This window comes from Mustela nivalis, assembly GCF_964662115.1.
Source record: "Mustela nivalis genome assembly, chromosome: X".
Classification (NCBI taxonomy): Eukaryota; Metazoa; Chordata; class Mammalia; order Carnivora; family Mustelidae; genus Mustela; species Mustela nivalis.
In genome coordinates, this window is record NC_139040.1 from 87,718,086 (window position 1) to 87,739,537 (window position 21,452).

Consider the following 21,452-nt stretch of genomic DNA (forward strand, 5'->3'; position numbering starts at 1 on the left):
GTATTTTGCTATTAGAAAAAAGTGTTGCAGTGTATGCAGTGAATGTCTTTGTACTTAAGTTTTTGTATATGTGGATGAGTATATGTGTGGATTTACTACCTAAAAATGAAATTGCTAGACCAAAGAATATGTGCCTTAAAAATGTTTATAAATGGGGACACCTGGGTGGCTCAGTGGGTTAAACCTCTGCTTGTGGCTCAGGTCATGATATCAGGGTCTTGGGATCGAGTCCCGCACTGGGCTCTCTGCTGAGCAGAGAGCCTGCCTCCCCCTCTCTCTGCCTGCCTCTCTGCCTACTTGTGATCTCTCTCTATCAAATAAATAAATAAATAAAATCTTAAAAAATGTTTATAAATGTTGCTAAATTGTTTCCAAAGTGATGATACCATATATATTTTTTATTAACCTATAATGTATTATTTGCTTCAGGAGTACAAGTCTGTGAATCATTAGGCTTATACATTTCACAGCACTCCCCTAGCATATACCCTCCCCAATGTCCCTAACCCAGCCATCCTATCTCTACTCCCCCACCCCCCAGCAACCCTCAGTTTGTTTCATGAGATTTAGAGTCCCTTATGGTTTATCTCCCTCCTGATCCCATCTTGTTTCGTTTTTCCCTTCCCTACCCCCTACAACCCCCCGCCATGCCTCTCAAACTCCTTATAGCAGAGAGATCATATGATAATTGTCTTTCTCGGATTGACTTATTTTGCTCAGCATACTACCCTCTAGTTCCATCCATGTCACTGCAAATGGCAAGATTTCGTTTGTTTTGATGGTTGCATAGTATTCCACTATATATATATACATATATATGTATATGTATATATATATATATGCACACACACACACCACATCTTCTTTATCCATTCATCTGTTGATGGACATCTAGGTTCTTATCCATTCATCTATTGATGGACATCTAGGTTCTTTCCATAGTCTGGCTATTGTGGACATTGCTGCTATAAACATTCAGGTGCACAGAAGGTACATATATTTTTGTGCTTTTATAAGTCATCTTTATTTCTTTTTCTGGTTACTGCCTGCTTATGTCATTTGACAATTTTTCTATTGGGTTACTGCCCATTTTTACTGATTTATAATAGCTTTTCTTGCACAAAATTTTATTTAAGCATGTATTTATTGTTGAAGTATAATTAACATAGAGTCTTTTATTAGTTTTTCAACTATACGGTATAAATGATCAATTCTATGCATTACTCAATGATCATCATGATCCACATGAATGAAATCCTGTGGTATTTGTTTTTCTCTGGCTTGTTTCATTTAGTATTATGTCCTCTAGAACCATGTTGCAGATGACAAGATCTCATTCTTTTTTATGGTTGAGTAATATTCCATTGTATGTGTATATGTACACCCACATCTTTATCCATTCATCTATGAATGGACATTTAGGTTGCTTCTCTGTATTAGCTATTGTAAATAATACTACAGTAAACAATGAGGTTATTAGACCCTAGACCTGTCAGAATGGCTAGAATAAAAAAGATAAGAAATAGCAAGTGTTGGAGAGGATGTGCAGAAAAAGGAACCCTTATGCACAGGTACAGCCACTGTGGTACAGCCACTGTGGAAAATTATAGAAATGTCCTATAATCCAGTAATTCTGCTACTGAGTATTTACCCAAAGAAGAGAAAAACACTAAAGATACATGTACCCCTAAGTTTCCTTGTAGGAAATTTTAATTTTTAATTTTTATGTAGTTAAATTTATTTATTGCTATTTTTTAATTACTACTGGGCCTTGTCTCTCCCATGTTTTTCTACTACTCTGTGACTTCATGTTTTTCAGTTTAATCTTAGATCCATTTAGAATTATGTAAAGAGTGAGATACACATTGAGCTTAATATTTTTCCAGATGTTTGTTCCAATGCAACTTGGCCAAATAGTCTATCTCCAGCATGATTTCTAGTTTTCTAGTTAACTAAGTATATGTATTGAGAAGGTGCTTGTAAAAATCAAAAACAATTTTAATTTTATTTTAATTCTAATATAGTTAACATACAGTGTTATATTAGTTTCAGGTATACAATATAGAGTGATTCAACAATTCTATACATTACTCAGTGCTCATCATGATAAGTGTAGTCTTAATTTTTATCACCTATTTCACCTATCCCCCCACCTACTTCCCTTCTGGTAACAATCAGTTTGTTCTTTATAGTTAAGAGTCTGTTTTTTGGTTTGTCTCTTTATTTTTCCTTTGTTTTGTTTCTTAAATTCTACATATGAGTGAAATCATATGGTATTTGTCTTTCTCTGACTCATTTATTTGCTTACCACTATACTTTGTAGTTCCATCCATGTCATTGCAAATGGTGAGATTTCATTCCTTTTTATGGCTGAATAATACACATTGTGTATGTGTATTTGTGTGTATGTGCATATGTATACCACATCTTCTTTATTCATTTATCTATTATTAACTATTGAACACTTGGGCTGTTTCCATTATTTGGCTATTGTAAATATTACTGCAATAAACATAGAGCTGCATATACCCTTTTGAATTAGGGTTTTCGTATTCTTTGGGTAAATACCCAGTAGTGTGACTACTGGATCTTATGACAGTTTTATTTTATTTTTTGAGGCATCTCCATACTGTTTTCCACAGTGGCTGTCCCAGTTTGCATTCGTACCAACAGTGCATGAGAGTTCCTGTTTGTCCACATTATCGCCAACACTTGTTTCTTGTTTTTGATTTTAGCCTTTCTGATAAGTGTAAGGTGATTGCTCACTGTAGTTTGGATTTGCATTTCCCTGGTGATGAATGATGTTGAACATCTTTTCATGTGTCTGTTGGCTATCTCTGTGTCTTCTTTGAAGAAGTGTCTGTTCATGTCTTCTGACCATTTTTTAATTGTATCACTTGTGTTTTTTTTGTGTTGAGTTGTGTAAGTTCTTTATATGTTTTGGATACTAACCCTTCATTGGATATTTCATCCAAAAATCAGTCTTTTCTCTTTATTTGCCAGTGTTTTAAATGAATGATGCTGCTCTGGGTTAGAGTGAATTAGCTAAATTTGCAGATACATCTTTACTTTCTGGACAGGCTGTTGGCTGATTTCTTTTTTTGGCATTCAGAGAAGAGTACCCTATTGACAATATATCCTAAGTTTAGCTCCTCACCTCTGCCAATGACCAGGCTTCTTGCCTAGGATAGGTCATTTCTTCCCTGGCAAATGAGGTGTATGACATTCGCTTCTACCCCACATTAAGGTCCACTAAGGAAGGCCCCACTCTATGGGTTAATAGCAGCATCAAGTGAGGCCTTCTGTGGCAGAGCCTCTGGGGCTCAGGCTTTCTCTCATGTGGCCCACAGCTCAGATGAAGTGATTCTGAAGCCCACTGGAAGTCAGCTGACCGTGGAATTCCTGGAAGAGAATAGCTTCAGTGTGCCCATCCTAGTCTTGAAGAAGGATGGATTGGGGATGACACTGCCCTCTCCATCATTCACTGTGAGGGATGTGGAACACTATGTTGGTAAGCATCATGGATCCTCTTAACTGTGACATTGTTTATTCTCATCAAGTCCCATGACCCTTCCCCTCCAGTCTTCTTTTACATTTCTTTTCTAGCCATCTTGGGAATCTGAGGCAAAGGGATTTACCCAGAGTCATTCTTTGGTAAAACTAGAACCAAAATCCTGCTTTTCTTTTCCTTTTCCTCCTTGTAGGCCACAAACACCCAGGCTGAGCCCCATTTTTTTTTTAACCTGGAGAATTCCAGGTATCATGGTGGTCTCTTTTCTGTTGAGACGAGAAAGCCTTTGACTTTTGACCTCATGTGCCAGTTGTCTCCTGGCCATGACTTTTTGGGGATAGCAAGAGAAGTGAAGAAATAGGGCCCAGGCACATGGATTGTACTGTAAGTGATGCTGTATGTCAGGCTGTTCTGTTGCTGTAGCAAACCTGGACCCAACATGTAGATCTAAGGAGAGTGTGAGGGATTTCTACCCCTACCTCTAAAACATGCACACACAAATGCAGTGTGTCTGAGGTGAGAAGTTTTGCGTGCCAGTCCATTGTAGGGACAGGTGAGGAGGGGAGGGAGGCTTCCCTGGTCCAAGGCCACTTGGTACAGAACCCATCTCTTTATTCCAGGTTCTGACAAAGAGATTGATGTGATTGATGTGACCCGCCAGGCCGACTGCAAGATGAAGCTCGGTGATTTTGTGAAATATTATTACAGTGGAAAGAGAGAGAAAGTCCTCAATGTCATTAGTTTGGAATTCTCTGATACCAGGTAGGAAGGGCAGGGGTAAGTAAAAAACAAAGTCCTTGGAACTTGTGATATACTGAGAATAAGTGTTCCTTTCCCTTCCTCTTGGTAGTTTCTTCCTTTGGGATGATGAGCTGGTTTATACTTTCTAGGGTAGATGATCACATTATAACAACCAAATTGTGTTTCTCTTCTACAGTTTCTAGCGTTAGATAGAGTATGCAGTAACTATTTTAGTTAATTTTTGTCTCCTTCAAGAGCTAGGGCAGCTTTCTTAGACCTTGTTTTTGGTATTTTGATTGTGGCATGGTCACTGTTTAACTCTCAGGATAGGCCCTCTGTCCCTGGAAATAGATTTACTGAATTAACCCCAAGTAGTTTCTCTAAGGATAAGGTTTCTTAGATTTAAAAGAAAAAAAAAAGCTGATAACCTTTAAATGATTCTATGTGGACTCATGTACTCAGTAGATATATGGTGTAGTCTTCTCTGTGCTCAGAACTGTGGAAGTTCCCAAAGTATTATATAACATATCCATTTGTACTTAGAAAGCTTACTGTCTGATTACTTTTTTTTCAAGATTTTATTTATTTATTTATTTGACAGGATCACAAGTAGGCAGAGAGGCAGGCAGAGAGAGAGGAGGAAGCAGGCTCCCTGCTGAGCAGAGAGCCCAATGCGGGGCTCAATCCCAGGACCCTGAGATCATGACCTGAGCTGGAAGGCAGAGGCTTTAACCCACTGAGCCACCCAGGCGCCCCTGATTACTTTTTTAACTTTGAATTTTGACATAATTACAGATTTACAGGAAGTTGCAAAAAAACACACAGGGAGGTCCTGTGTATTCTTCAGCCAGTTTCTATCAATGGCAACATCTTACATAACTGTAGTACAATATTAAAACCCTTGCTGTTGGTTTTAACATACAAATTTAAAAACCTGAGGATTTAAAAAAAACTATGGTTGTTTATACCTCACTTCATCTTGAAAGACTATTTGAAGTGGCTTACAGAGATACATAGGGAAAAAATGGAAAAATTGGAACAAAAGGAAAATAAAGGGTAAATAGGATGCATCTGGAGGGTAATCTGCACACAAAATATGTGTATGAGTGTCTGGATAGTTGGTAGAGAAGGACTGTAGAGTTTTCAGTAAATTTCCTGAAGGTCAGGACAAGGAAGGAAGTGCAGTATTATAAGGTTTGTGGTTTTTACATATGACAAAACAACCAGGTATTTGGGAGAGGTACTTCTTTACCTGAAACTGAGCCTTTGAGAAGTTTCTCTAATGGTTCCTCATAAAGACCCTATGAGATGGGGACAGTACAAAAACTGTTATTGACCAAGTACCAAGTGAGTGGGTCCAGGTTGGGAGAGTTATGAGCATTTAGTGGAGGAAATGATCTCCTTTAACTGGGGGATGCTGTGGAGCTAGGACTTAGGACTTCTGGAGCTGAGTGGAATGAGGATGCTGACCAGACTTACAGGAATAAGTGAGCTAGGTGCCCTTAGGGATTCTGCAGAAAGAACTTTTTTGTCTTACTTGACTCTCACTGGGATGGGGAACATTTTATTCAGGCTTTAACCTTTAATTCCCAATCAGCTGACATCTCCTTTCCATCCCTTCCTTGCTAGGCTTTCTAACCTTGTGGAGACTCCCAAGATTGTTCGGAAGCTGTCGTGGGTGGAGAACTTGTGGCCAGAGGAGTGTATATTTGAGAGGCCCAATGTGCAGAAGTATTGCCTCATGAGTGTGCGGGATAGCTATACAGACTTTCACATTGACTTTGGTGGCACCTCGGTCTGGTACCATGTGCTCAAGGTAGGAATGAATGTGACTTCTAGAGGCAGCCTGGCCTTGAACCTCCCTCTTTGTGTCAGGTGGTAGCACAAAATAGGCCGCTAAGGTCTACCCATCTCCCAGATTGTTTGGTGACATCTCCATATAACTGCTCTCTTGGGGTTGGGCACTTAGTGGATATGCCATATAAACTGTGTCTCCAGTTTTGATGCTTAACATTTTTTTTTATCCGAAAGAAGTTATTGCCTTTATTTTTTAACCTTCTTTTTTGTTAATTTAAATTTTTTTATTTTTATAAACATATAATATATTTTTATCTCCAGGGGTACAGGTCTGTGAATCGCCAGGTTTACCCACTTCACACCATAGCACATACCCTGCCCGATGTCCATAACCCCACCCCCCTTCTCCCAACCCTGCTCCCCCAAGCAGCCCTCAGTTTGTTTTGTGAGATTAAGAGTCACTTATGGCTTGTCCCCGCCCAATCCCATCATGTTTCATTTATTCTTCTACCCCCTTAACCCCCAATGTTGCATCTCCACTTCCTCACATCAGGGAGATCATATGATAGTCCTTCTCCAATTGACTTATTTCGTTAAGCATGATACCCTCCAGTTCCATACACGTTGTCGCAAATGGCAAGATTTCATTTCTTTTGATGGCTGCATAGTATTCCATTGTGTATATATACCACATCTTCTTGATCCATTCATCTGTTGATGGACATCTAGGTTCTTTCCATAGTTTGGCTATTGTGGACATTGCTGCTATAAACCCTCCTACACTGTTGGTTGGAATGCAAGCTGGTACAATCACTCTGGAAAACAGCATGGAGGTTCCTCAAAATGTTGAAAATAGAACTGCCCTATGACCCAGCAATTGCACTACTGGGTATTTACCCTAAAGATACAAATGTAGTGATCCGAAGGGGCATGTGCACCCAAATGTTTATAGCAGCAATGCTTAACATTTTTTTAATAACCTAAGGTTTTCTCTGACTGTTAATCTTAATTGAACCAATCCATACTCCTATGACTGTGTATGGAAATGTCCATATTTACTGTAGAAATTCTTGGTAACATGAGAAACTTCCCCTCCCCCTTACTATCTTTATTGAGATATAATTTATACACCATAAAATTAGTCTATTCCAGGTATATAGTTTGCTGAGTTTTGACAGTCATATGTAGACACATAACTGCCATTACCGTCAGATAGAGCATATATAACAGGTCTTTATTTTATAAAAGATTTTATTTATTTATTTGACAGAGAGAGATCACAAGTAGGCAGAGACACAGGCAGAGAGAGAGAGAGGAGGAGGAAGCAGGCTCCCTGCTGAGCAGAGAGCCTGATATGGGGCTCGATCCCAGGACCCTAAGATCATGACCTGAGCCAAAGGTAGAGGCTTTAACCCACTGAGCCACCCAGGCACCCCTATAACAAGTCTTTTTTAATGTCAATGTTCCTATGGGTAGTTTCCTATTTAGTGGTTGTAAAATTTTTGTAATTAGCATATGGATTGTTAGTGACTATGAAGGACTTTTGAGGTCTGGAAAATAATTTTGATTCTTCCACCATCATGCTATTTAATTTTCTTAACAGAAATGCCAAGGAAAGAGTCAAAAACTTGGATGTGGCTATTGTCCAAATGATTGTGAATCCTAAACTAGTTGTTTCCACTGGCTTAGCATGAAATTGGAGAATGTAGATCACTGTTACTCAAATGTTAGGTTTAACTTTTTTCTTTTATTTATTTGAGAGAGCGAGAGAGCGAGCACAAGTGGGAGGGGCAGAGGAAGAGGGAGAGAGAATCTCAAGCAGACTTCTGTGCTGAGCATGGAGCCTGATGTGGGGCTTGGTCTCATGACCATGAGTGTCATTACCTGAGCCAAAACCAAGAGTTGGACGCTTAACTGACTGTGCCACTCAGGTGCCCCTCTTTTATTTTAAAATAATTTTTATAGAAATACATATATATTTTATATATAAAATAGTTTTTATAGAAAAATTGCAGAGTGGTAGGAAGAATTTCTGTGTGCCCTTCACTTAGATTTCCTAATGTTACCATTTCATTATATTCTTCCTCTGAAGTAAACATAATAAATAATAAAATAGTTCCCTCTATATATTTTTTTCTGAAACATTTGAGAATAGTTACAGACATGGTTTCTCTTTATCTTGTAATCAGTGTGTATTTCTTGAAAATAAGAGTATTCTCTTTTATATAATGACAGTATAGTTACAAAATCAGGAAATTAATGTTGATATATGTATAATACTATTATCTACTCTACTGATCTCATTCAAATTTTTCCAATTTTACAGTAGATAATTTCTAGTGTTGTTGCTTTTCTACACTGGAATTTATTATCATGAAACACCAGTTAAACTAATCAAGTGTCAGTTGGGGATGTTTTTGTACTAGTGGGCTTTTGTTTCTTTTCTGCCAAATAATCTATCTGGTGATTGTCCAGGCAGAACATAATTAGGAAATAAAATGTTTTTCCAACAGATAATCGCCTAACATATAATCTTCTAGAAGTCCTTTGGCAATTACTGAACTTTTAAACATTAATTAGCTTTGATTGCAGGTGTGAGAAGGAACACTCTTTGTAAATGGCATTTAAAGGCAAATTCAATTTTCTTTTCATCAGTAATGTGGCCTTAAATTCTCTTAGGGCTACTAGTATTGATCTACTCATCTATAGAGGCCATTTCTCATTTGGCCTGGTTGCATCTAAAATAGGATCTTTTGGTGTACATTTGTCCTAAGCCGAACAATTTTGTTTGAGATGCCCTTTCCAAGTTGTTTTGTCAATCTTATAGAAGCTTAAAAATACAGAGTTCAAAAGGACCTTTTAAAGTTTTTCAAATCCACGTGAAAATGATTCTTGGATGGGTTTGGAAAAGAATTCTGTCATGTTAGATGGTCTTGGAGCATGAGAGAGAGAATATCCTTTCGGAGATCCTGTGGAATATTTTTCTGGAAAACCTGATATTTTTGGCACTTCAACCTCTTTTTGTTTCAGGGTGAGAAGATCTTCTACCTGATCCGCCCAACAAATGCCAATCTGACTCTCTTTGAGTGCTGGAGCAGCTCCTCTAACCAGAACGAGATGTTCTTTGGGGACCAGGTGGACAAGTGCTATAAGTGTTCCGTGAAGCAAGGACAGACACTTTTCATTCCTACAGGTCTTCCGTGGGCCCCTCTGGGAGGGTTTCAGAAGGGCGAGAAGTGGAAGGGAGGTTGTGGCACCAGAGTCAGCCCCTTTCCATGATGTATTGATCTGATTATGTGGGATATCCCTCTCATATCAACTGGTAACTCAGGCTGGACCACAGGAAAATTCACATGATGGCCAGTGGGCATCATGGTCACTTCATGAAGCTGCAAATGGGAAGGTCTAGGAAGAGGTTGATGGACTCCCTTGCACTAGACTGATGTCAGCTTGGTGGACAGAGAGAGAATAGGTCTTTCCACCCCATGACTCTAGGGATAGTGACTGGAGGCTGGCATTGCAGTCTATAAATCGGAATGACTTGGGTCATATATATTTCAAAACAATATATGCCTAGGCTTCACCCCTTGAATTATGAATTTGTAGGTCTGGGGTGGGATCTGAGTTTTTGTTTTGAAAAAGTGCCCCCGGTTGTCTCAATTTGGGGAAGTTGACATTTTTACCATGTTGAGTCTTCCATGAACCCAGTATGTCTTTCCATTTATTTAGATTTTCCTTGATTTATTAATTTTCATTCTTTGCTTTCAGAATTAATGTTTAATTTTCTCAAAACTTTGGTAGAATTCTCTAGTGCAGTCACATGGATCTGGAGATTTTTTTTTTAGGAAGTTTTTATTAACATTCAATTTCCTTAAACTTTAGCAGGCTATTCAAATTATCTGTTTCATACTGGGTGAGCTATGATAGTTGTGTTTTCAAGGAATTGGTCCATATTATCTAAGTTGTCAAATTTATGAATGTATACAGTTGTTCATAATATTTCCTTACTATCTTTTTGATGTCTTCCAAGTCTTTAGTGATATCCTCTGCTTCATTCCTGATACTAGTTATTTGTGCCTTCTCTTACTCTGTGTCAGTCTTGATGGAGGTTTGCCAATTTTTCAAACTTTTTAAAGAGCCACTTTCTGTTTCAACAGTTTTTTCTGTTGTCTTTTTATTCAGTTTCATTGATTTCTGCTTTTATCTTTGTTTTTCCTTCCTTCTGCTTGCTGGGGGTATATTTTGCTCCTTTCTCCAGTCTTGAGACAGGAACTTAGATTAGTGATTTCAGATTTCCCTCTTTTCTAGTGTAAGCATTTAGTGCTATAAATTTCCTCCTCAGCACTGATTGAACTGTGTCACATATTTTGATATGTTGTGTTTTCATTTTCATTTAGCTAAATGTATTTTTAGAAAAATTGGGATGTAATTCACACACCATAAAACTTTACCATGTTACGAGCACCTTTAAGCATTGGACTCTTGATTTTGGCTCAGGTCATGATCTCAGCGTCATAAGCTCTGAGTTGAGCTCTGTACTTAGCAGGAAGTCTGCTTAAGATTCTCTCTCCCCTTTCCCTCTGCCCCTCCCTGTTAGCTTTGCCTGTGCTCTCTCTCTCTCTCTCTCTCTCTCAAATTAATAAATCTTTAGGGGTACCTGGGTGGCTCAGTTGAGCATCTTCCTTCAGCTCAGATTGTGATTCCAGGGTTGTGGGATCAGATCCCACATCAGACTTCTTGCTCAGCAGGGAGCCTACTTCTCCCTCTGCCTGATGCTCCCTCTGCTTTTGCTCTCTTTCTCTCTCTTACAGATAAATAAATACAATCTTTTAAAAAAAATAAATCTTTGGGCACCTGGATGGCTCGGTTGTTAAGGATATGCCTTCAGCTGATCCCAGGCTCCTGGGATTGAGCCCTGCATTGGGCTCCCTGCTCCATGGGAAACCTGCTTCTCCCTCTCCCACTCCCCCTGCTTGTCTCTCTCTCTGTCAAATAAATAAATAATATCTTTTAAAAAATAAATAAATAATAAATAAATAAATCTTTAAAAAAACCTTACCACTGGGCGCCTGGGTGGCTCAGTCAGATAAGTGTCTGCTCAGGTCATGACCCCAGGGTCCTGGGATTGAGCCCCACATCAGGCTCCCTACTCAGTGGGGAGCCTGCTTCTCTGAACTCTATCTGCTGCTCCCATTGCTTGTGTTCTCTCACTCTCTCTCTCTGTCTCTCAAATAAATAAATAAAATCTTAAAAAAAGAAAAAAACTTACCATGTTAAAGGGTGCAGTTCAGTTTTGTTTTTTTAGAGAGGGAGAGTGAGAGAAGAAGGGGTTGCAGAGAGAGAATCTGAAGCAGGCCTGGCACAGAGTGTAGAACCCTACACAGGGCTCGATCTCACAACCCTGAGATCATGACCTGAGCCGAAATCACAAGTCAGACACCTAACCAACTGAGACACCTGGGTGCCTCAGTGCCATTCAGTTTTTTAAACAAGGTTGTGTAACCATCACCACTGTCTAATACCAGAAAATTTTCATCACTTCAAAAAGAAATCCTGTGCCCATTAGCAGTTACCCCTCATTCCTTCCACTCCTTCTCCCACCCCTGTCAACCACTTTTGTCCATTCTTTGTATATGGATTTGCCTGTTCTGCATATTTGTCATTCAATATGTGGTCTTTTATACCTGGCTTTTTCACTCAACAAAATATTTTTTAGCAAAATATTTTTAAGATTCATCCATATTAAAAAAAAAGATTCATCCATGTGTTAGCATTTGTCAGTACTTATTCTTTAAATGGCCGAATAATATTCCACTGTGTGGATATACCACATTTTGTTTATGCTTTCATCATCTTAATAGATATTTGGGTTTTCATTTTTTGAATATACTGAATAATGCTACTATGAACAATCATGTACGAGTTTTTGTGTTAATGTATATTTTCTTTTCTCTTGGGAACATACCTAAGAAAAGAATTGCTGAGTCATATGTTAACTCTTGTGTTTTAACTTCTTCAGGAAATGCCAAATTGTTTCCTAAAGCACCCCCACCATTATAGGGTCTCAATTTTTCCACATCCTCCCCAACACTTGTTCTTTTCTGTCTTTGTGATTATAACCATCCTAGTGCATGTGAAGTGGTAGCTCACTGAGATTTTAATTTGTGTTTCCATAATGACTGTTAATGTTAAACATTTTTTCATGTGCTTATTGGATATTTGTGTATCTTTTTATGGAGGAGTATGAATTCAAAACTGTTACCCAGGTAACAGGGTAACAGGTAATTTGTTTTTTTAATTGTTGAGTTGTAAGAGTTCTTTATATATTTTGGTCATTAGACTTTGTCGGATATGTGATATGAGAATATTTTCTCTCTTGTCACTTTGGTGAGAGTGTCCTATGAAGAACGAAAGTCCAGTTTATCTACTTTTTTCTTTATTTGCTTGTGCTTTTGGTGTCATATATAGGAAACCATTGCCTAATTCATAATTTAAGGTCATGAAGATTTACACTTATATTTTCTGCTAAGAGTTTTGTAGTTCTGATTATTACATTAGGTTTTTTTATCCATTTCAAGTCAACTTTTGTATATAGTGTGAGGTGAGGGTCCAAATTCATTCTTTTTCGTGTGCTATCCCAGTTGTCCCAGAACCATTTGAAAAGGCTGTTCTTTCACCTTTGAATTGTCTTGACACTTTTCTCAAAAATCAGTTGACCATAGATGTATTGGTTTTTTTCTGGACTTTGAATTCTGTTCCATTGATCTGTATGTCTATCCTTATATCATACTGTTTCAATTACTCTCTCTCTCTCTAATATAATAAACAATCTTTTAAAAAAACACTATGTGATATGGTTCTCAGTATATGCAGAAGAAATATTTAAGACAAATAAATACATTATAAATGCATTTGTAATAATTTTGAAGTCAGGAAGTATCAGCCCTCGAACGTGGTTTTTCCTTTTCAAGATTATTATGGCTATTCTGGGCTCCTTGAATTTCCATATGAATTTTTAGCTTCTGGTTTATATAGATATTTAGTAGTTGCTCTAGTTTTAATTTATGTGTATAATAGATAAGATAGATACATCTTATCGTAAGCTACTGGTATTAACATTTTAATTGACATTTTACCAGTTGGAGGGAAGGGTTGAAGCCTTACCTCTGTTCACATCCCTTTGCCCTTCCCATTTATAATATATTTATTTGTCTTAAATATTTCTTTCACATATACTGAGAACCATATCATATAGTATTTTTTAAAAGATTTATTTATTAGAGAAAGAGAAATAGAGATTGCACAAGCGGGGGGGGGTGGGATCAGACAGAGGGAGAAGCAGGCCCCCCAATGAGCAGAGAGCCCAACGTGGGGCTTGATCCCAGGACCCTGGGATCATGACCTGAGCCGAAGGCAGATGCTTGACCAACTGAGCCACCCAGGGATCCCTCATACAGTGTTTTAGTCTTTGTTTCAACTGTCAAACATAATTTCTAATATCCAGGTAAAGGAAAGTCTATTGTATTTATCAGTATTTTTACTTTTCTGTTGTTCTTTCTTCCTGGGGATCCAAGATTCTTATCATTTCCTCTCTGTTTACTGTGTGTGTAAGTGATTTTTGTTGTTGTTGTTGTTTTGTTTTGTTTTGTTTTGTTTTGTTTTATTTTAGTGAGAGAGGGTGTGACAGGTGGGAAAGGAGGAGAGAGAATCTTAAGCAGACTTCCCACACAGAACCTGACATGGGGCTTGATCTCACAATCCTGAGATCACAATTTGAGCTGAAATCAAGAGTCAGATGCTTAGTCAACTGAGCAACTCAGGTATCCCTGTTTAGAATTTAGGGTAGATCTGCTGGCAATAGATTTTCTTGGTTCTCCTTCATCTGTAAATGTCCTGATTTCCCTTTTATTCCTAAAGGATATTTTTGCCGGATATAGAATTCTGGGTTCATGGTTCTTTCCTTTAAGTACTTGGAAGAATATTGTGCTGCTTCCTTCTGACTTCCATGGTTTCTTATTAATTAATTAATTAATTAATTAATTTTATAAGCATATATTTTTATCCCCAGGGGTACAGGTCTTTGAATCACCAGGTTTACACACTTCACAGCACTCACCAAAGCACATACCCTCCCAAATGTCCATAACCCCAACCCCCTTCTCCCAACCCCCCTCCCCCCAGCTACCCTCAGTTTGTTTTGTGAGATTAAGAGTCACTTATGGTTTGTCTCCCTCCCAATTCCATTTTGTTTCATTGATTCTTCTTCTACCCACTTAAGCCCCCATGTTGCATCACCACTTCCTCATATCAGGGAGATCATATGATAGTTGTCTTTCTCTGCTTGACTTATTTCGCTAAGCATGATACGCTCTAGTTCCATCCATGTTGTCGCAAATGGCAAGATTTCATTTCTTTTTTGATGGCTGCATAGTATTGCATTGTGTATATATACCACATCTTCTCGATCCATTCATCTGTTGATGGACATCTAGGTTCTTTCCATAGTTTGGCTATTGTGGACATTGCTGCTATAAACATTCAGGTGCACGTGCCCCTTTGGATCACTACATTTGTATCTTTAGGGTAAATACCCACTAGTGTAATTGCTGGGTCATACAACAGTTCTATTTTCAACATTTTGAGGAACCTCCATGCTGTTTTCCAGAGTGGCTGCACCAGCTTACATTCCCACCAACAGTGTAGGAGGGTTCCCCTTTCTCCGCATCCTCGCCAGCATCTGTCATTTCCTGACTTGTTGATTTTAGCCATTCTGACTGGTGTGAGGTGATATCTCATTGTGGTTTTGATTTGTATTTCCCTGATGCCGAGTGATATGGAGCACTTTTTCATGTGTCTGTTGGCCATCTGGATGTCTTCTTTGCAGAAATGTCTGTTCATGTCCTCTGCCCATTTCTTGATTGGATTATTTGTTCTTTGGGTGTTGAGTTTGCTAAGTTCTTTATAGATTCTGGACACTAGTCCTTTATCTGATATGTCGTTTGCAAATATCTTCTCCCATTCTGTCAGTTGTCTTTTGATTTTGTTAACTGTTTCCTTTGCTGTGCAAAAGCTTTCGATCTTGATGAAATCCCAATAGTTCATTTTTGCCCTTGCTTCCCTTGCCTTTGGCGATGTTCCTAGGAAGATGTTGCTGCGGCTGAGGTCGAAGAGGTTGCTGCCTGTGTTCTCCTCAAGGATTTTGATGGATTCCTTTCTCACATTGAGGTCCTTCATCCATTTTGAGTCTATTTTTGTGTGTGGTGTAAGGGAATGGTCCAATTTCATTTTTCTGCATGTGGCTGTCCAATTTTCCCAGCACCATTTATTGAAGAGGCTGTCTTTTTTCCATTGGACATTCTTTCCTGCTTTGTCGAAGATTAGTTGACCATAGAGTTGAGGGTCTATTTCTGGGCTCTCTATTCTGTTCCATTGATCTATGTGTCTGTTTTTGTGCCAGTACCATGCTGTCTTGATGATGAAAGCTTTGTAATAGAGCTTGAAGTCCGGAATTGTGATGCCACCAACGTTGGCTTTCTTTTTCAATATCCCTTTGGCTATTCGAGGTCTTTTCTGGTTCCATATAAATTTTAGAATTATTTGTTGCATTTCTTTGAAAAAGATGGATGGTACTTTGATAGGAATTGCATTAAATGTGTAGATTGCTTTAGGTAGCATAGACATTTTCACAATATTTATTCTTCCAATCCAGGAGCATGGAACATTATTCCATTTCTTTGTGTCTTCCTCAATTTCTTTCATGAGTACTTTATAGTTTTCTGAGTGTAGATTCTGTGCCTCTTTGGTTAGGTTTATTCCTAGGTATCTTATGGTTTTGGGTGCAATTGTAAATGGGATTGACTCCTAATTTCTCTGTCTTGTTGTTGGTGTAGAGAAATGCAACTGATTTCTGTGCATTGATTTTATATCCTGACACTTTACTGAATTCCTGTATAAGTTCTAGCAGTTTTGGAGTGGAGTCTTTTGGGTTTTCCACATATGGTATCATATCATCTGCGAAGAGTGATAATTTGACTTCTTCTTTGCCGATTTGGATGCCTTTAATTTCCTTTTGTTGTCTGATTGCTGAGGCTAGGGCCTCTAGTACTATGTTAAATACCAGTGGTGATAATAGATATCTCTGCCGTGTTCCTGACCTTAGCGGAAAAGCTTTCAGTTTTTCTCCATTGAGAATGATATTTGTGGTGGGTTTTTCATAGATGGCTTTGATAATATTGAGGTATTTGCCCTCTATCCCTACACTTTGGAGAGTTTTGATCAGGAAGGGATGCTGTACTTTGTCAAATGCTTTTTCAGCATCTATTGAGAGTATCATATGGTTCTTGTTCTTTCTTTTATTGTTGTGTTGTATCACATTGACTGATTTGCGGATGTTGACCCAACCTTGCAGCCCTGGAATAAATCCCACTTGGTCGTGGTGAATAATCCTTTTAATGTACTGTTGAATCCTATTGCCTAGTATTTTGGTGAGAATTTTCGCATCTGTGTTCATCAAGGATATTGGTCTATAGCTCTCTTTTTTGATGGGATCCTTGTCTGGTTTTGGGATCAAGGTGATGCTGGCCTCATAAAATGAGTTTGGAAGTTTTCCCTCCATTTCTATTTTTGGGAACAGTTTCAGGAGAATAGGAATTAGTTCTTCTTTAAATGTTTGGTAGAATTCCCCCGCGAAGCTGTCTGGCCCTGGGCTTTTGTTTGTTTGGAGATTTAATGACTGTTTCAATCTCCTTACTGGTTATGGGTCTGTTCAGGCTTTCTATTTCTTCCTGGTTCAGTTGTGGTAGTTTATATGTTTCTAGGAATGCATCCATTTCTTCCAGATTGTCAAATTTGTTGGCGTAGAGTTGCTCATAGTATGTACTTATAATAGTTTGTATTTCTTTGGTGTTAGTTGTGATCTCTCCTCTTTCATTCATGATTTTATTTATTGGGTCCTTTCTCTTTTCTTTTTGATAAGTCGGGCCAGGGGTTTATCAATTTTATTAATTCTTTCAAAGAACCAGCTCCTAGTTTCGTTGATTTGTTCTATTGTTTTTTTGGTTTCTATTTCATTGATTTCTGCTCTGATCTTTATGATTTCTCTTCTCCTGCTGGGCTTAGGGTTTCTTTCTTGTTCTTTCTCCAGCTCCTTTAGGTGTAGGGTTAGGTTGTGTACCTGAGACCTTTCTTGTTTCTTGAGAAAGGCTTGTACTGCTATATATTTTCCTCTCACGACTGCCTTTGTTGTGTCCCACAGATTTTGAACCGTTGTATTTTCATTATCATTTGTTTCCATGATTTTTTTCAATTCTTCTTTAATTTCCCGGTTGACCCATTCATTCTTTAGAAGGATACTGTTTAGTCTCCATGTATTTGGGTTCTTTCCCAACTTCCTTTTGTGGTTGAGTTCTAGCTTTAGAGCATTGTGGTCTGAAAATATGCAGGGAATGATCCCAATCTTTTGATACCGGTTGAGTCTTGATTTAGGACCGAGGATGTGATCTATTCTGGAGAATGTTCCATGTGAATTAGAGAAGAATGTGTATTCTGGTGCTTTGGGATGAAATGTTCTGAATATATCTGTGATGTCCATCTGGTCCAGTGTATTGTTTAAGGCCTTTATTTCCTTGCTGATCTTTTGCTTGGATGATCTGTCCATTTCAGGGAGGGGAGTGTTAAAGTCCCCTACTATTATTGTATTATTGTTGATGTGTTTCTTTGATTTTGTTATTAATTGGTTTATATAGTTGGCTGCTCCCACGTTGGGGGCATAGATATTTAAAATTGTTAGATCTTCTTGTTGGACAGACCCTTTGAGTATGATATAGTGTCCTTCGCATCTCTTATTATAGTCTTTGGCTTAAAATCGAATTGATCTGATATAAGGATTGCCACTCCTGCTTTCTTCTGATGTCCATTAGCATGGTAAATTCTTTTCCACCCCCTCACTTTAAATCTGGAGGTGTCTTCGGGCTTAAAATGAGTTTCTTGGAGGCAGCATATAGATGGGTTTTGTTTTTTTATCCATTCTGATACCCTGTGTCTTTTGACAGGGGCATTTAGCCCATTAACATTCAGGGTAACTATTGAGAGATATGAATTTAGTGTCATTGTATTGCGTGTATGGTGACTGTTACTGTATATGGTCTCTGTTCCTTACTGATCTACCACTTGTAGGCTCTCTCTTTGCTTGGCGGACCCCTTTCAAGATTTCCTGTAGAGCTGGTTTGGTGTTTGCAAATTCTTTCAGTTGTTGTTTGTCCTGGAAGCTTTTAATCTCTCCTTCTAATTTCAATGATAGCCTAGCTGGATATAGTATTCTTGGCTGCATGTTTTTCTCATTTAGTGCTCTGAAAATATCATGCCAGCTCTTTTTGGCCTGCCAGGTCTCTGTGGATAAGTCAGCTGCCAATCTAATATTTTTACCATTGTATGTTACAGACTTCTTTTCCCGGGCTGCTTTCAGGATTTTCTCTTTGTCACTGAGACTTGTAAATTTTACTATTAGGTGATGGGGTGTGGGCCTATTCTTACTGATTTTGAGGGGCATTCTCTGAAACTCCTAAATTTTTATGCCTGTTTCCTTTGCCATATTGGGGAAATTCTCCCCAATAATTCTCTCCAGTATACCTTCTGCTCCCCTCTTTCTTCTTCTTCTGGAATCCCAATTATTCTAATGCTGTTTCGTCTTATAGTGTCACTTATCTCTCGAATTCTCCCCTCGTGGTCCAGTAGCTGTTTGTCCCTCTTTTGCTCAGCTTCTTTATTCTCTGTCATTTGGTCTTCTATATCACTAATTCTTTCTTTTGCCTCATTTATCCTAGCAGTGAGAGCCTCCATTTTTGATTGCACCTCATTAATAGCTTTTTTGATTTCAACTTGGTTAGATTTTAGTTCTTTCATTTCTTTTATTTCTCCAGAAAGGGCTTTTATATCTCTCGAGAGGGTTTCTCTAATATCTTCCATGCCTTTTTCGAGCCCGGCTAGAACCTTGAGAATCGTCATTCTGAACTCTAGATCTGACATATTACTAATGTCTGTATTGATTAGGTCCCTAGCCTTCGGTACTGCCTCTTGTTCTTTTTTTTTGTGTCGAATTTTTCCACCTTGTCATTTTGTCCAGATAAGAGTATATGAAGGAGCAAGTAAAATACTAAAAGGGTGGCAACAACCCCAGGAAAATATGCTTTTACCAAATCAGAAGAGATCCCAAATCGTGAGAGGGGAGAAAGGGGATAAAAGAGGTTCAAAAAGGAAGAAAGAAAAAAAAGAAACAAAAAAAAGAGAAGAAAAGAATTTTAAAAAAAGAAAACGAATAACGAAAAATATAAAAAAGAAAAATATATATATTAGATAAATTAGTTAAAAAACGTTAAAAAGAAAAGAGTAAAAGTTAAAAAAAAAATTTTAGCCAAAGGCGAGAAATAAAAAATGAAAAAGAAAAAAATTAAAAACTGCAAGACTAAAAAAAATCACAGGGAGAAAGCCATGAGTTCCGTGCTTTGCCTTCTTTTCTTCTGGAATTCTTTTGCTGTCCTTGGTATTGAAACCTCACTCCTTCTTAGGTGAACTTGGTCTTGGCTCGATTTCTTGTTGATCTTCTGGGGGAGGGGCCTGGTGTAGTGATTCTCAAGTGTCTTTGCCCCAAGGGCTGGGCTGAGTAATCCGCTCGGGTTTGCTTTCAGGAGCTTTTGTTCCCTGAGCGCTTTCCATAGAGTTCCCGAGGACGGGAATACAAATGGCGGCCTCCTGGTCTCTGGCCCGGAGGAGCCGAGAGCCCGGGGCCCCACTACTCAGTGCGCCCTCAGAGAACAGCGCCCAGTTGCACCCGTCTGCCTGACCTCCGGCCGCGCTCCAAGCTCACCGAGCCTGTGGCTGGTTCAAGGTAACCCCGGGCTGTGAGCTTTCTGTCGGCTCTGTCTCTGTAGCCGACTTTCCTGTTCCAATACCCGCAAGCTCTGCGACACTCAGACACCCCCGATCCTTCTGTGACCCTGCGGGATCTGAGGCCACGCTGACCCCGTGTGGGCTTCACCCTGGTAGCCTCTGGAGCGATGTCCCTCAGCAGAACAGACTTTTAAAAGTCCAGATTTTGTGCTCCGTTGCTCTGCTGCTTGCCAGGAGCCGGCCCTTCCCCCCGGGGTCTATCTTCCCGTCGCTTTGGATTCACTTCTCCGCCAGTCCTACCTTTCAGAAAGTGGTTGTTTTTCTGTTTCCAGAATTGCTGTTCTTCTCTTCTATCTGCTGATGGATTTGCAGGTGTTTGCAATCTTTAGATAAGCTATCTAGCTGATCTCCTGCTAGCTGAAGTAGTCTCAGCCTGCTACTTCTCCACCATCTTGACTCCAACATCTCCATGGTTTCTGATGAGATTTTGGTTGTCATTCAAATTGTTTTTTCCCTTATATGTGTCATTTCTTGCTATTTGTTATTTCTTTAGCTTCTCGCAGTTTGACTATGTGTCTTGGCGTGTACTCCTTTGGGTTTACAATAAATGTGTTCATTGAGCTTCCTGAATGTGTAGGTTTATATTTTTTGTCATATTAGTGAAGAAACTTTTAGCTGTTATTTTTGAATGCTTTTTCAGTCCCATACTCTAACTTCTTTTCTTTTGGGTCTCTGATTATATGAATGCCATATATATTTTGTTGTAGTCCTACAGGTCCCTGAATTTATTTTTTTTGTTTTCTCTCTTTTGTTTATGTGGAGTACTTTCTATTCTGTCTTAAAGTTTTCTGATTCTTTTCTCCATTGTCTTTATTCTTCTGTTGAGTCCATCTCTTTCATTATTTTTTTCAGATACAGTACTTTCCAGTTCTAAAACTTCCATTTGTTTCTTATTTATATCTTCTTTTTCTTTTTTTTTTTTGTTGCAAACATGTTTATTATTGTTCACTGAAGCATTCTTATGATAGCTCCTTTGAAATTGTCAGATGGGGTGCCTGGGTGGCTTAGTTGGTTAAGTAACTGCCTTCGGCTCAGGTCATGATCCCAGGGTCCGGCGGTTGAGCTCTAGGTCGGGCTCCCTGCTCAATGGGGAATCTCTTTGTCCTTCTCCCTCTCCCTCCCTCCACTAGTACGCTTGCTCATTCTCTCTCAAATAAATAAAATCTTTAAGAAAATAAAATAAGGCTGCCATATAGATCTCACATCTTTGTGTGATATGATACTGTATAATACTGGATCTTCTTTTCTGTTGCACAGAGCTATTTATCTGTTCATATATCAGTTATCATGTTGACTTGATTACATTGATTTTATATACAATGTTTAATATGTGCTGAGGCATGTTACCTTCCCCCATACCCAACCGCTTTTCTCTTTTCTGTGCCCAGGCATTTATTAATTCATTTATTAATCTTTTAATCCTTTGCCTAATAGGGTGTCACATAATACCTTTTCTACA

At 38.7% G+C, this 21,452-nt stretch overlaps 1 protein-coding gene across 7 annotated transcripts in view; it reads left to right on the top strand.

Moving 5' to 3' along the window:
- The window catches only part of PHF8 (PHD finger protein 8), a 98,218-nt gene that overhangs the window by 20,803 nt on the left and 55,963 nt on the right, over positions 1–21,452 (top strand). For all 7 annotated transcript variants that reach the window (XM_082717485.1, XM_082717483.1, XM_082717486.1 and 4 more), the window contains exons 5-8: positions 3,351–3,511; positions 4,132–4,273; positions 5,882–6,068; positions 9,080–9,242. In XM_082717485.1, the coding sequence (XP_082573611.1) occupies positions 3,351–3,511; positions 4,132–4,273; positions 5,882–6,068; positions 9,080–9,242 (653 nt within the window). The remainder of the gene's footprint in view (positions 1–3,350; positions 3,512–4,131; positions 4,274–5,881; positions 6,069–9,079; positions 9,243–21,452) is intronic.